We start from the raw sequence: 16,920 nt of genomic DNA on the forward strand, positions 1-16,920 counted from the left end.
CGACAGGAGCCTAACAGCCTATTTGCCATGTAGGCTAGAGTTTGTTGAAAGTATTCCTTCCCGCTACTGCAGTGAAACCTTGGTATCCAAGTGCAATTATTAATCCAGTAGAATCACACATCTGGGAGGAGAGCTGAGCAGCTCAGTCCCCACCCCCAAATTGTTTGCATTACCTGCCTATTGTCATTAATCCAGTCTCCTATGGATTGTTTCAACATCGGTTCTTCCGCCCCACCCAGAATTGGGAAATCACTACAGGGTGACTCAACTAGGGATCCTTGACACACAATCATAGCAGCATCTCTGAGGCAAAGGAGGACACTTTGATTTATCAGCACAAAGGACAGGGCTCAGCCACAGAACTCTGAAGCTAAATTCCTCGTTGCATGAATTATGAAGCACTATGACTCCATAGCATGAAAGTTCTGGGTTTTCAGTGGCATGGAGGAAGTGAAACCTTAGATATATGCAAAGGTTCCTTCCAAAAAGGGAAATGCTCCAATACAAGTTGTGGAAAAGTTGCACTCCAAAGTGAAGAATTAAGCTGTAGAACCCACTTTTGTTGCTGCTATGTTTTGCTTCCTTGACAATTTTGATGCTGACTTTTTTTCTTTTTTGCTAAGCCTGGATTCCAGACACTAAGAGCGGAACCACAAGTGACAAAAGGCACAGGTTGGACACTTGTCAGCTTCCCTCAAGTTTTGATGGGAAATGTAGGCAGCTTGGCGGAATGTTGGACAAGTGACAGTTGAAAAGTCCATTGGACAGCAGTCAGAGAGCCAAGGTGCAAGACTAGGATGCCTACATTTCCCATCAAAACTTGAGGGAAGCTGACAAGTGTCCAACCTGTGCCTTTTGTCACTTGTGGTTCCGCTCTAAGAGAAGCATAGAAATTCCTATGGAAGACCCACAATTGCATATACAATCCAAGCCTTCTGTTTGCCCAGGGCAAAGGCTACTTGCTTTAAACCAATCCCTCTTTTATGAGTCTTTATCCTTAGACTGACATCTTAATACCCTGCACTATGAAAAACCTCTCAAATGCAATCTGCCTGTTATGCAGCACCTAGATTTTACAATAATACTCAAGCCTATGCTAAATTTGCTCATATTCCACTTGAACCCTCCCCCTCAAAAAAAACCAAACCCAAACACACCAAGTTTCAGGATTTAATCCAGACAAAACAATTATTATCAGCAAATAATGGAAGTTTTCAGCATGGTGGTGATATTAGATTTCCATAAGCCTATGGGCAGAGCATGATAGATTGCTATCTCTTGAACAATGTTTTCATGTATTATGATGATGTCTCTGTATGATGTTGTCATATGCTGATGGAGTCTGTACTGCTGGAGACTGAGAGGGAAAGAGATTGTAGTGTTGTAGGGGCAGCTCGATGAAAATGTCATTTGTAACCTCTGTACTGGGAAAGAGTGGGATATTAATGACTCCTAGGTCCTACTATACCATCTTCAAGAACACTTTTTTTCTCCCTCAGAGTAACTCTGGCTCTCCTCCCCCTTTCTCACAGACATTTTATCATTGAAGTAAATGCTGATTGCTTTGCCCGTCTTGTACTTCCCTCTTCACATGAAGAAGGTGGGTTGTCTGCCTTTTTATTTTTAAAGCACTATCTGCAAGTTTATATAATTTAGCATTTGCTTGTCACCTTTAAAAATCTTTAAAGTGTTAAATAACTGATACTAAGAGATGGGAAAACTGAGTTTGTGATATAACACAGCACCACCCACCACCCGGAGCCAGTCAATACAATGTACTACCAGGTTCTGTTCCTTTTTTTTTTTAATAAAAATTTTTATTGGGTGAGTTAACATACATGCTAATTAACATACATTCTATTAACCCCTATATTCTTGTTTCCACCACCCATTCCCTCCCCCCTTTTCTGGTAGACTTCCAACAGCTTTCCAACCCATTATTTAACTATATCCATTATTCTAACTAATACATTATCTAACATAAAAATTATCTTTTCTTATACTATTATTAACATCTTCTAACTTTGTTGTTACCATCGGTAAAGACCTATCTCCCCCCCCTTAATAATTATCCAATAACCATATTTTCCCCTTAACGTCCCATTTCTTTTCCAAATGTCTTTTAAATTTCCCCCAGTCAGTAACAAATTCTTCTAAATCTTGCTCTCTTATTTTCCTTGTCAATTTATCCATCTCAGCCATGTACAGCAATTTCTGCATCCAATCTTCTGTTGTTGGTATCTCTTGGGTTTTCCACAATTGTGCATATAACATCCTTGCTGCCATTGTCATATAAAACATTAGCGTTCTATCTTGGGTTGCAAAATCTTCTAAATTTATACATAGCAATAACAACTCTGGGTTCTTACTCACTTTTTTCTGTAATATATCTGACATAGCATCAACAATATTCCCCCAAAATTGCCTAGCTTTTTCACATGACCACCACATATGATAAAACGTCCCTTCATGCTTTTTACACTTCAACATTTATCTGACATTTGGCTACTCCCACAAGCTAATTTCTTAGGTGTTAAATACCATCTATAAATCATTTTATATACATTCTCCCTTATATTGGTACATGTTGATATTTTTAGGGTATTTCTCCACAGATGTTCCCATGCCTCCATTGTAATCTCTTTATTACAATTTATAGCCCACTTTACCATTTGCACTTTTACTACTTCATCTTCTGTAAACCATTTTAACAAAATCTTATATATCTTAGATATCATTTTCCCCCTCTTGTAGTAAACATTCTTCTAGCTGAATTTTTTGCTCTAAATACTAATTTCCTACGATCAGAATCATACAAATCTTTAATTTGTCTATACTGAAACCATCCATATTGAAATGGTAATTCTTCATTTGCCTTAATTGTAACTGTTCTTTGTTCCATTCTCAAAATCTCTTTATATGTCATCCACTCCTCACCATTATATTCCGTTTTAGGGTTCACTACTTCCGCTGGTACAATCCACAATGGGGTTTCTTCATCCAGATATCTCTTATATTTTTGCCAGACCATAAGTAAATTCCGTCTCACATAAAGATGTAAAAATATAGCATCTGCCTTGACCTTGTCATACCATAAGTACGCATGCCATCCAAATTTTTTATTATATCCTTCCAGTGCTAATAACTTGTGATTCTTTAATAATATCCAATCCTTCAGCCAAACTAAACAAATTGCTTCATGATATAGTCTCAAGTTAGGTAATTGTAGTCCTCCTCTTTCCTTGGCATCATATAACACTTTCATTTTCACTCTCGGTTTCTTTCCTGCCCACCCAAAATTTAGTATTTTTCTCTGCCATTTTTCAAACTGCTTTTTATCTTTTACTATCGGTATTGTTTGCAGTAGAAACATCATCCTTGGAAGTACATTCATTTTAATCACTGCAATACGGCCTAACCACGACAAGTTCAATTTGTTCCATTTCATCATGTCTCTATCTATTTGTTGCCACAATTTATCGTAGTTATTCTTGAACAAGTCAATATTCTTAGCAGTGAGCTCAATCCCCAAATACTTTACTTTATGTACCACCTCGCAGTTTGTTATCTTCATTAATTCTTGCTGTTTTTGCTTGGTCATATTTTTACATAACTTAGATTTACTTTTATTAATATAAAACCCAGCAAGGTCCCCAAATTCTTTTATTTTGTTTAACAACTTTGGCATATTTTGAGTTGGATTCTCAATTATAACCATTACGTCATCAGCAAATGCTTTTACTTGGTATGAAAAACCCTTAATTTTCATGCCTCTTATATTGTCATCTTCCCGTATTTGTCTTAATAAAATTTCTAGTACCGTTACAAACAACAATGGCGAAAGTGGGCAACCTTGTCTCGTTCCTTTTCTTATTTCCAATTTTTTTGTTAACTCGTTATTTACCACAGTTGCTGCACACTGGTCTTTGTATATTGCTTTCACTGCTTGTATAAATTCTTTTCCCATCTGCATCTTCTCCATAATTGCAAACATAAAGTCCCAATTCAAATTATCAAATGCCTTCTCTGCATCCACAAAAAAGAAGCCGGCCTCCTTTCCTGGATGTTTTTCATAATATTCTATTGCATTTATTACCACTCTCAAATTATCTTTAATTTGTCTATCTGGCAAAAAACCTGCTTGTTCTTCTGCAACAAATTCCATCAGCCAGCCTTTCTGCTAATATCTTAGCAAAAATTTTATAGTCATTATTTGTTAAAGAAATTGGTCCATAATTTTTAACATTCAATAAGTCCTGCCCCTCCTTTAGTATCAACGTAATATTTGCTTCATTCCATGTTTCGGGCAGCCCATTTCCTTCCAGTATTCCATTCATTACCTTCTGCAAAAATGGTGTCAGCTCTTTAGTCATTGCCTTATAAAATCTTGCAGATATTCCATCTGGTCCTGGTGCCTTTCCCAGTTTTGTTGTTTGTATTGTCTCCACTATTTCCAGTTCTGTAATTTTAGCATTTAATCTCTCTTTCAGTTTATTCGATATAGTTGGTAAATTTATGCTCTGAAGATATTCATCAATCAAATTAATATCCACAGATTTTTTCTGATACAATTTAGCATAAAATTTGTAAAATGCTCTGCTTATTACTGGTTGATCAATCAGTTCTTTCCCATCTTCTACAATTTTGCATATAAGTTTTTTCTCCCTCTTTTTTTTCATTTGCTACGCTAAATATTTTCCAGGTTTGTTGGCTCCTTCAAAAGACTTTTGTCTTAATCTTTTCAGCTCCCATTCCAACTCTTTATTTTCCATTGCTTTTATTTGTTCTTGTAGAATTTTTATCTCCTGTTGCAATTTCTTTTTCCCTGGTCTTTTCTTCAACTGTTGCTCCTTTTAAGCAATCTTTTCTTGTATCTCCTTTAATTTTTTTCCCTTATTTTTCTTATCTCTAGCATTAAAGTCAATTAATACACCCCGAATAACTGCTTTATATGCATCCCATACCTTCTGGATTGGCACCCCTTGGTCAAAATTATACTGAATAAAATATTTTGTCTCCTTCTGAAGAACATCCAGGTTACCCTGATTTTGGAGAAGGTCTTCATTCATTCTCCATCTTAATTTTTTACGCCCCATTCCAAATCTCCACAAAACAGGATTATGGTCTGAGCTTATTCTTGGCATAATTTCCACCTCCTTTGTCCATATTACTAAATCTTTAGACGCCCAAATCATATCAATTCTTGATAGTGATTGGTGGCTTGCCGAATAATGTGTATATTGCTTTATTTTTGAATTATATTTCCTCCAAATATCTTCCAAATTTTCCTCTTTTTCCAATTCAAAAAAAGACTTTGGTAATCTTCCCATTTTATTTTTGACTGCCTTTGTTTTTTTGTCCAATTGTAAATCCACTACACCATTAAAATCTCCAGCCACTATCACCTGATCATAAGTCAATTGTTCTAATTGTGTCACAATTTCTCTAAAAAACTGTTCCTTCGAACCATTCGGAGCATAAATTCCCATAATTAAGGGGGGGTTTTGCATTCCAATTAAATTCCATCGCCAAGTATCTACCATCAATGTCACTAAAAACCAATTTTGGTTGTAATTCTTCTTTTATATAGATTACAATTCCTCTCTTCTTTTGTTTTGCTGAAGCCACAAATTCCTTTCTCAATTTTTTATTTCTTAAATATTTAGAGTCCTGATCCTTTATGTGAGTCTCTTGTAGACAAATTATATTACAATTTTGTTTTGCTAGCCAATGAAATAATGCCTTATGTTTCGAAGGTGAATTAAGTCCATTTACATTCCACGATATTAATTTGCTCTCCATATTCAAGATCTACTTGAGCAAGTCCTTTTCATTATCTGCCATAAAAACCTCCATGTCATGCCGTGATTTGATTACTCTCCTCAAAGTTTGAAATTCAAAACTCAGACCTTCCAGTATTTCTCATCTGTACCTTATGTTCAAATTTTTTAGCTTCTGGGTTAAATCTCTGTATTTTTTCCTCTCCAACAAAATTCTCCTTGGTAATTCTTTCATCACTCTCACCCATTTCCCTTCAATCACCAACGGGCTCTCAAAATGCTTTCTAATAATTTCCTCTTTCATTCTTTTTGTAGTTAACTGGGCAATAATATCTCTTGGCAGGTCTTTTTGTAATGCATAGCTTGAGTTAATTCTATAGACTATATCTAGGTTAGCTGCAATCTCCTCTGGTTGTTTATTTAAAAACTCTGCTAGTATTTCTGTAATTTGATCCTGCGCTGATTTCGACATAGATTCAGGGACACCTCTAAATCTCAGTTGTTTTTCCGTGATTTTATATTCCATAACAGCCATCCTGTCACTTAACGCTGAGATTTCTACTTTTAAATTTGTAGCCAAATTTTGTTTTTATTTCCACATCCTTAACTTTCTGATGAGTTACTTGAAGCTCTTTTCTAATCTCATCAATATTTTTTACCAATTCCGCCACTTCCGACTTTATTGCTTCTTTAATATCCTTTAACACGATTTGCTGTGATTTTTGTATAGTCTCATTAAGCTCTTTATTTCCCTCTGTTACCTTTTTATCCAAGATTTCGATCGCTGTCTGCCAGTCCTTATCTTTCTTCGACATCGTTGGGCTTGCTTTAGTACCTGCCCACAAGTCCGCCCTCTTTCTAAGCTCCGTTTTTTCATTTGTCAATTTTTGTATTTATAACTGTCTCTTAAAATTAGGTACAGCTCCAAAAATTTTTGTTACACTATCCAAAATGTCGGGCATTTTTTCTCTATGGTACACTCTATGGTGAAGCATTCAACCTTTCCCTCTCTTAAAATGGCGTACTTCCGCTTCCTCTTCTGCTCCTTGTTGTTTTCCTTCCATTGATTCTCTGACGTACTTCCTGCCTTTCTTTACACGTCTCGCTGCTCCTGTAAACGAACTTTTTTCTCGCGATATTTCCACCGTTTCCCACACTCCTTCCCTTCGCGTCGCTATTTCCCAAACACAGGTATGTAAACAAAAGTTCTTTTTTTGCTCTTTTACGCTTTAAATTTCTTCAAAATCTCACAATTTTTTCCCAGGTGGCATTAACAGCTCTTCCATTTAACTTAAATCTTTAATTCCAAATTGAAACTTTAGTCCTTAAGGCAAAATCACATCCGTAAGGGGAGATAGTAATCTTTACCTCTCAGTCCTTTCTTTTGGGTTGTAATTGCTGCTTCTTTGCCAATCTTCGCTCAAATCTGTTGCTGGGGCTTGGGTATGATGGTCTTATGCCAACTCATTGACTCCAAAGCTGCTGCAGAGATAGTAGCCACCCTTCTTCGAAGGGACCTCAAGGCAGGGGGAGAGTCCTTGATTCAGAACCCCCCCCCTCTGCCGAGATCACTCACTCTCGGGGTCACAAAGCGTTCCAGCCCACTTTCTGCCTGAAAGCGGGGGGCTGCAGGCGGTTGAGGCACCTGCCAGCCAGAAAAACAGCAACTTGGATGGTCCAGTTCCCTAGACAACGTCAGCCCGCCATAGATCCAAACCGGAAGTCACCCAGGTTCTGTTCCAAACAAAGAGAACCAGTTTTCCCCAACTCATTTCTTGAAAAGACTGTATGAACAAAATACAGTATTTCCAAAGCACCTTCATTTATCACACACAAACACAATCCAAAATTACAGTGCTGTTTCCCATATCAAGTGCTCAACTAAATGAAGATTATTTAATAAGGCCATAAAAACAACATAATATCACGCTCAATCTGAAAAGCAGATCAACGGGGGTCTAGAAACTTTACTGTACATATGGAACTGGAGGCAATGCTACAGGTAGTTCTGAATTTTCACTCAAGGTAAGTTTCTGAGCAGGGCCTCAATAACTGCACTTCAAAACCAAATTCTTCCCTCTCTGATGGAGGCATTGATAGCCCTACCCCGTAAAGGAATAAGCCTGAATCCCAACTTTTACCACTAGGATGAGTAACAGTAGCAGTCACATTCATATCACTAAGAACTTCCTATGGAGCAAGAGACTCAAACTGACCCAAATAAAGAAAACTTCTCCAACTCAATTCAAAGTCAGGCAAAACTGACTACAAATGATTTTTGTCATCAGAGTAAGTACAAAAAATTAAATGGGCTGATGGTGACTCACTAATAAGGTGGAGATAGCCTGGCATTTACCCATTCTTTCATCAGCCGAACTCTCCTCTTGTTGAATGATATTTGCAGATATAGCAGCAGTAGAAAAAGAGTTCTTGACAGTTCCCCACTGTCGCAGCAAGCAGCCCAATCCCATGCATAGTTAACTTGGAAAAAAGTCCTACTGGTTTTTAAGTAACTGTCCTAAGGACTGTAGCTACCATCTTTTTAAGATCATCTGTGCAGCCATTGGGCATAGATTAATTGCAAGAATGCATTAAAACAAAGAGAGCAAATATCTGTAGCAGAATATTTTAAAAGATTATCCATTATTCTAGAACTCCACAACTCCATAGGTAAATATTCCACATTTCCGAATAAGACAGCCTTGCAAAATTAGAAAAGACAAGCTTCAAAGAGTTTCGCCATACTAAACGTTTGATCAGTAAATTTCTCCATAGAGCAATTTTTAATAATAGAATATACCAGGAAAAAAAACCCATGCGAATGATCTTTTATCAAGTCCCTTAACACATGAAGTTTGTTGTTGTACAACCAAGTAGAAGCAACTGAAATAATTCCTAATTGCCAATATTTGCCAATATGCAATTATTTCCTGAACTCTCATTGATAAAGCAACATTTCAAAACTGTCATACACAAAAATATGACTGTTCTATGCTATAATGAACAGCCGTAAGAATTATAAATATACTGCACGATATCTCCTAGAAACAAGAGAACATTTCAGGAATTTTCAGGAAACACCTGTTCAAAATAGAGTGACTTGGAAGTTGCTGGTACTTTATGTGCTTGTTACACATACCAGGAAATAGCAAAGGGGTCATTGGCTGGCTGGCCTGCATAAAACTGTGGTTGGTTGTAGACCGATCTGTCACAGAGTTGGAAGGTATCTTGGAGGTGATCTATTCCAACATCCAACCAGTGCAAAAATGTACAACTACAGCATCCATCCAGCCTTTGCTTCAAGTTTTCCAGTGAGGTGAATATATAGTTGGCAGCTGACACACGTGTCAGCACCTGACCTTATTCATATAATCATAGAAGCACTGTGGTTTTGCTGGATGTTCCCAAACAACTTTTGATGTAATCTAGCTCCAGGTTTTTAAGGCTCTATAAGACTGCTGTTCATTTTTTTAGTGTTCTGTTACGTTCTTGTTTGGTTTCAGTTTCTTTTGAATTGTATACTTCCTGGTACGTGTAAAGGTATCTGGAGAGCCTGTATTGGCTGATAAATATGATGTATACATTTTTTTAAAAAATAGCATGAAGTGGGATGAAGGCTAAGAAACTGGACCTCATTCCACATAAGAGTGAGATTATGTTGGTTGGTGCAGATTTCTCCAGAAGGAATTAGGTTTGCCATATAGGAGTGCTGTAAGATAGATCTAGAGACTGACACTCTGATTTCATCCCGAATAGGAAGTGTCTTTAAACAGATCCAGCCAGTTTCCTACCTGTAAGAACTGAAAAGTGATCTGATCAGGGTAGTCCAATCTTCTGTCACCTCCTCCCTTCATTACTGCAATGTGCTGTGTGGCGCTGCTTATCTCTGAAAGGCATTCCAGAAGCTTCACTTGTTCCAGAACGCAATAGCAAGATTGCTAGCTGGGGAAGACTATTACAAGTAGGATATTACTGACTGCCTGTTAAGTTTCCATTATGAATTAGGCCCATCTTTGTGCCCCCCCTCATCTGAAGTGAGACAGGTTGTCACAAAAAGTAAGTCTTCTTCAGAGGCTCCCTCCCCAGCTATGAAACGTCCTTCCCCTCTTCTTGAAGCTATTATTGGATATTTATTAACACAGGACCAATAATGTCTTCTTTTTTAAAAAAATCAGCCGGCTTTTAATTGTTCCATGTGTGGTTTCGTTTATATACTCAATATACTTAAATACTATACTCAAGAGCACGGCTATAGGAAAGGGGCGGGTTGCCATGTTGAAACTCTTGAGGATTGGTTGGCTTCGGTACCGGCAAACTAGGGGCGTGGCCTGAGAGCGGAGTTCCTTCGTCCCATATAATTGGGCAGTTTACAAGACGGTCCTAATTCCTGCGCAGTCAACTACCTCCTCCCCCCGATTCGTTGGCACGAGCGCGGAAGCTGAGAGTTCTAACGGCCAGAACTCGGCAGGCCAAAAAGAAAAAAGCAGTCGGTGGCACGACGAACGTTTTTCACCTTGGCGATTAAGATGGGAGGCGGGCTCTCGGCAACCGTTACTTCCCTACCGTGTGTGACGCACGCCGCATCCCCATTGGCAGAGAGCGCGGAGAACAGCCTGGATAGGCAGGGCTTAGGCGGAGACTGTTGCAGTAAGCTCTGGAAGATTCCTCCGCCTGCCATATAAATACGGAGGGGGAAACGGCTGCCACGGAGGTATAGCTTGGACGAAGAGGTAGGTGGCGGCTTAGGGATAGGCGATGGGGAAAGACTACTATCGCATTCTGGGCCTGGCCCGTGGAGCCTCCGAGGAAGATATTAAGAAGGCGTATCGGAAGCAGGCGCTGCGCTACCACCCGGACAAGAACAAGGATCCTGGCGCCGAGGAACGCTTCAAGGAGATAGCCGAGGCATACGACGTACTCAGCGATCCCAAGAAGCGCGACATCTTCGATAAGCTCGGAGAAGAGGGTGCGTCTTCGAAGGGGGGCTTACAATGAGCCGGGCGGGCTGGGCCTGAGGGGCTTCATAGTGGGGAGGGATGGTGGGAGGGAAGTTCAGACGCCAGTCCAGTGTCTGTTTTTATCAGAAGCAACTCCCATTAAATTCACTAGGGATTACTTTCAAGTGGGTAGACATTGGATAACAGGTTAGAAATGCAGAGACTGCTATGTGTTCATTTTGTATCTGTAGGATCTGGAGAAGGGGGAAATTTGGTTGGCGTGTAAAGGGAGGGTTCTTTTTTTAAAAAAAACCTTTTTCAGGTGTCAGAAACGCAGGGTCTGTGCCTAAGGAACGGAGCTACTGGAACAAAAGCTAAAGCTTAAACTTCCTGAATGCGTTCAGGCATGACTTTTCAAACAGGGCCCATCAAGAAGTTTCACTGGTACAAGAAAATATTCTATGATTCTTTCCCCCCATGACTTTCTTACTCTTTGTTTGTCTAGTTATTGAAAGATACTATCTTGTTAGTTCGGAGAGTGTTGCGTCTTCACTTGACGATCGAAGTTTTAGGGCTGTTAAGGAGCATTTCCCTTTGGAGTGGCTGTCAAAATGAGTGTTCAGCAACAAATCTACCAGGACTGGTTTCCCAAGAAAAGTGAAGGGAGAAGAAAGAACACGTTATTTTGCTGTGTCGCCTTGGAGACTGGCCAGATTAGTTGCCATCTTTGAATTGTTTTTGTTACATTAAGGTCACTCCTTAAAAGTTTACCACTACCCTACAGGTTCTTCCTGTCTGGGAAGCCTACTTTGAAATCAAGTTCAAATACTTAAGGCAGGAAAGAAAATGAAGAACAAAAAATACCCAGTGTAGAATGGTCTGAATTACTGTTGTCTGGGCATCTGTCATATATTTAGAGTAAGACAAAAGATTGCTTCATGCATATCTCTTCATCAATTGAGGCGCAGCTTGTTGTGTACACCAGACATTTTATGCCATTGTCTTGACATATTGGTGTATGTAGTGTATGAAATGGAAGTCTTTCATTATCCAAATTCTGTTTGGTTTGTAGAGCTTTTCTTTGCTGGTTCATATTGTATTGCTTGTGCTTAGTTAGTAAATGCTTAATAGTTTATTGTAAATAAGTGCTGATAACATGGATCGGCTGTGCTTGGCTGCATGACAGGCTTTCTAAGATAGGTGGAGCCTTTGCTACAGGACTGTTCTAGGAGTTGCTAGAAGATTCTAGCATTTTTTTGGTATGTGCTAACCTCTTATTTACAATATTAGTTTCACTTGGTAGAAATGTTTCTAAATCACCAAGTACGTTAATATAGCTGTGCAAGCTGTGGTGAAATGTACTACTGTGTTTGTGGAAGTTTTGAATCCTTGGTATTGCCACTAAACGTTATGAGAATAGAGCTTTTGCTTGTTCAGTGCTTTGGACTGTAGGCTTATTCGACTGTCCATCCTGAAATTAATACTCCTGTAAGTCAAAACAAGAGGACGCCCTCAGCAATTGTACTAAAGATGACACCTAGTATAAATACCTTACAACACTCCCAGATCACATGTGAGGTAGTGCACATTAAAGGGCTTACTGAAAATACTTGCCTAGAATTCTAAAAAACAGTTGGTACATTTCAGTATTGAAGTAAAAAAAAGGCCAAGAGGAGAGGCTTTCAGGATTGGAGTTCTTGATATGTAAATGAGAGATTACAGTTGAGAAACTGTTGGAAAAGGTTTATTCCTATGTTTCTGTATTTCAGGGCTAAAGGGAGGTGGTCCCAGCTGCAGCATGGGAGGTCCCAATGGCACCTCATTTACCTACACCTTTCATGGAGACCCTCATGCCATGTTTGCAGAGTTCTTCGGTGGGCGCAATCCTTTTGATACCTTTTTTGTGCAGAGGAATGGAGATGAAGACATGGATGTCGATGATCCTTTTGCAAATTTTCAAAGCTTTGGAAACATTGGCTTTACTCGCACTCGTGGAGGCCATGAAAATGTGCGCAAAAAACAAGACCCTCCTATTACTCATGAGTTGAGAGTATCCTTGGAGGAGATTTATACTGGATGCACCAAGAAAATGAAAATTTCCCATAAACGTCTTAATGCGGATGGGAAAACCACACGTAATGAAGATAAGATCCTCACAATTGAAGTAAAACGTGGATGGAAAGAAGGAACAAAGATTACTTTCCCCAAAGAAGGAGACCAAACGCCAAACAACATTCCAGCTGATATTGTCTTTGTTTTAAAGGACAAGCCACACAGCATTTTTAAGAGAGATGGATCTGATATTGTATACCCAGCCAAGATCAGCCTCCGTGAGGTAAATGAAGGTATAAGGTTTGTTGGTGACAAATGAGGTCAGGAAGGATGTTCTAGATCCTAAAAATAGGAGGAAAAATTGGGATACTCTTCCCCCCTTCCTCTTTCTAGAATCTAAGGATGTACATGATGAACATGCTTACTACATTCTTGATTAAACAGTATAGTCCAATATCTTACGGGAGCAAATGGGTTCTTGTGATCAGTTTGAATGGGGCCACAAAAAGAAGTCCTGTGGTGGCTTCAAAGTTCAGATTACTTTTAACAATCTTTCCTTGGTCTTTATGAATTTTTGTACAGTGTTGTTGACCCATTAAGATCTTTTTGGGGGGTTGGCTGAATGGAAATTAAGTTTCCTCTCCAGAAATCCTGTCAGAAGAAAACTTATTAATGTCTCTTTTTTATATTTAGGCTTTGTGTGGTTGTACTGTGAATACTCCAACACTCGATGGTAGGACCATACCAATGGTATTCAAGGATGTCATTAAACCTGGAATGAAGCGAAGAATTCCTGGAGAAGGTCTTCCATTTCCCAAGAATGTAAACCAGCGAGGGGATCTTATTATTGAGTTTGATGTAAGATTCCCGGACAGAATTCCACAGGCTTCTAAAAGTGTCCTAGAACAGATCTTGCCAATATAGTGAGATTTTCAGTGAAAATTGGACTGAAATGCCTCCAAAGCAGAGGATTTTTGGACTATCAGGATTTCAGGGTCTCTTTTGGCAAGAGAGTCGGGGAGTAACTTCATATTGCTAAAAGTTTTCCAGATAATCCAAATCTTGCAAGCTGTGTATTGCATTCATCAGTGACTTTAGCCCCGAGTTGTCATTGCTCTTATACCAGTGAACAGCCACTGATGGAAGGAGTTGGCAAAACATCTTACACGGATGACAGCCAATCACAGTTTACTGCCTTCACTTGATTGGCTAGCCCTACTTAAGGCATGTCATGTAGAACTTCCACTGGAAAGAATAAGTCTCAAACCTGAAACTGGACTTCATAGTAAACTTCTTCAATCTCTTGTCTTTGCTGTACTGTATTGTCTCTTGTACCATTCTACACTTAGCTCTTTTACAGTGGTTTATCTCTGATATTCCTTTAACCTATTTTCTCACTGCTCTGAGAGGTATCCTTCCTAAATAGTGCCATGCACTGTTTCTCCTAAAATGGAAACAATTTGCCCTTTCAGAAAGGGAAGTGCAATACATTCTTCTCTCTTAAGCCAATAGCACACTAGGTAATTATTAAAGTATATAAAGGTGTTTATAGGTTTTTTCATTGAAACTTATGGTTTCTAGTTTATAGCTCTTCTACATAAGCACTGATGGCTGTAGGTCATTTTGTCTGTTTTTAAAGGCTGGTAGAATATCAGTGCCATAGTTGAAGGCTTAGCTAATAAACATTTCAAAGGGCTTGATTTTTTTTTCAAAAGAAAGGACAGCTCCAGGAGGTTTTCTCCCCAGAAAAGAGCTGTTTTTCTAGTAGAAGTACATCCCCTTACATAAATTGATGAAAATATTTATAGAATGAAAAATTGACAGTCCCAAGGTGCTTAACTGAAGCAAGACATGAGTCGTGGTGGGTAATAGCCATGAAACCCAAGACAATGGAGACATTGTAAACCTTGTAAAGGATCTGGTTGGAAAACACTATAAACATCCTGCATAATTAAAGACTAAAAATGGAATGTATGGATATGTTCCAGAATTTGAAGGTGGTCTTCAGCTTGAGCAGAAAGTAAAATGCAGCTTTTCTGTAACTGAACTCAAAGATTGTTTGCTGTCTGCAGGCACTCTGTTAAGCTATCTGAGCTTGAAGAAGAATTAGACTAGTAGTGAATATTAGTGAAGAAACTGAGATTGCTATAGTAAGAGCTGGTCAGTGTCTTCTGCTCAACTTCTTTTGTAAGATTACTTCCAATTCTTTCTTCATGGTCATAGTGCTAGCCTAACAGACCACCTAAGGATGTTAGGGTAGACTCTACCTTATCTTGCCATATGGTCATAATCACATCACTACAGAATTCTCAATTACTATAATTACTGCATGAATCCTCTTGTGTATTTTTGTAAGGATTTTATGGGCATGCATTCTAGGAAATAATGCTGTGAGATTATAAAAGAATCTTGCCCCTCGTGCTTAAAGATTGTAGATTTTGCTGTGGATCTATAGAAGCCTTGTGCTTTTTGATCCTGAACAGATATGTGGGAGGATAGAAACGATCACTCTATGGGTCTTTTATTTTGCCAAACCAGTCAGACTTGCTTATCGTTTGGTAGTTTCTCAAGCTGTTGGTCATCCTGAGGAGCTACTCCTTACTTCCATTGTCATTTTCCCTTTATTTTTGTTTGCTACATGTACCTCTCTTTTTCTCTTGTGCCCTTTTTTAATGGCTTGGTAGGTTGTACATAAAAGGGAATTGTCCAGCTGACAACTAAATAGAACACATTAGTGCCTTGCACAGGTAAGTCTCAGTAATTCTTACAATGGCCCCTGTAAGATAAAATGAATAGCTGTGCATTGTAGGTATATAGGTTCAATTAGGAGAATATTGGCTTACCTAAGAAAGTATCTAGGGTGCTTATGGCTGAGAATGCTTCCTGGCTCGCTGTCTTAACTGAGATGTTCTGTCTGAATCATGGGCTCCTCTCTGCCCATGCTGTGACAAAAATCTATGATGTAATTAGAGGCTTGTAGAAGAAAATTCACTATTAGTCTTATTGAAGATTCCTTAGCATGACAGTCATCCTGATGAAAGTATGGGGCAATAGTTTCTTCACAGACCAGAGTCAGCACAAATAATACGTGTTCCTACCTAATTTACAGGAGCTGTTTTATATAATGCAATTACCACATGCAAGTGACTGCTTTAGGCGATTACCTATTTGTGCTTTCAACTCTGCTGGGATTATTCTGTAACACTTCCAAGACTGGGCCAGCCTGATCTTGTATTTTGAGAAAGATTGGGACTGATGGATAAAATAGTAAGCACCTTACTTCAAACCTGTCTTTCCTTCCCAGTATAATTCATGCAGAGAAAAACACTAGTGAAGAGGACAGGATTTGACACAAGAGCCATGGTCATAAGTGAGGAAAACTGACCTGCACACCCATTTTGGCCATATCAAAAAGAAATATAAAATCATGCTTTAACGAATGGTCACTGTAATGCTAGATTTTTCAGAGAAGATTTTGTGCCAACTGTGTGTTGCTCATCCTATGTAACAAATGTACCTATATATTTTGCTGCATGGATGTATGTACCTGGAAGCTGTGGCCAGTTGTGGTTTACTGTTGCATGTGCATACAGTGAAATAGATGTATTTGTGCTTTTCATATGTGACTTGTGTGCATAGAAATTTCTGCATGTGTAGTTGCTATTGTAGGAAGTTGTACGGCAAGCAGCTCTAAAATGAGGTTAGTAAATTAGGAATTCACTCCCTCAAGTTATTTAGATCATTTTAGCAAAAAGGCAGTTCTTTCCCAGCTTGGCATAGATTATCGCTACAGGGGCTTATCTCTGATGGTCTGTGACCCTCATTAAGAGTCGGAGCTGCTTCACATTTCTACCGTTTCTTTATCCAAAGAGCCCTTCATGCAGCAACCTGCAGCTATTTGAATTTCACTTCCACTAGGAAGCTGCAATTGGCTGTAGCTTGCTGTACCTGCACTATACTTGTATAAGCAATGAAACCTGCTTATGTGCAGTCATATAAGCAATATGGGGGTTACATGCTATTTCCTTAGACCTAAGTGATAAATTGTAGAATTGTGCCATGTTTAAAGGGTACAGGAGGACACATATTTGTGTTAGTGTTGCTGACTGTAGATACAACATGTGATTTATGGTCTCTTTTCCTCTGACAGA

At 38.9% G+C, this 16,920-nt stretch overlaps 2 protein-coding genes across 4 annotated transcripts in view; both read left to right on the top strand.

Annotated features, from left to right (window-relative positions):
- The window catches only part of LOC129328232 (dnaJ homolog subfamily B member 1-like), a 67,674-nt gene extending 53,861 nt beyond the window's left edge, over positions 1-13,813 (top strand). Inside the window, exons 1-3 of one of the 3 annotated variants that reach the window (XM_054977155.1) lie at positions 10,496-10,746; positions 12,487-13,052; positions 13,463-13,813. In XM_054977155.1, the coding sequence (XP_054833130.1) occupies positions 10,536-10,746; positions 12,487-13,052; positions 13,463-13,693 (1,008 nt within the window). In that variant the 5' untranslated portion in view covers positions 10,496-10,535 and the 3' untranslated portion in view covers positions 13,694-13,813. Of the gene's footprint in view, positions 1-10,495; positions 10,747-12,486; positions 13,063-13,462 lie in introns of those variants that run through there. The other 2 variants (XM_054977156.1, XM_054977157.1) reach the window with 2 other exon arrangements.
- The window catches only part of LOC129328233 (PDZ domain-containing protein GIPC1), a 116,297-nt gene that overhangs the window by 53,659 nt on the left and 45,718 nt on the right, over positions 1-16,920 (top strand). The gene's annotated exons all lie outside the window — the stretch shown is intronic.

The sequence above is a fragment of the Eublepharis macularius genome, chromosome 4 (genome assembly GCF_028583425.1).
Source record: "Eublepharis macularius isolate TG4126 chromosome 4, MPM_Emac_v1.0, whole genome shotgun sequence".
Taxonomy (NCBI): domain Eukaryota; kingdom Metazoa; phylum Chordata; class Lepidosauria; order Squamata; family Eublepharidae; genus Eublepharis; species Eublepharis macularius.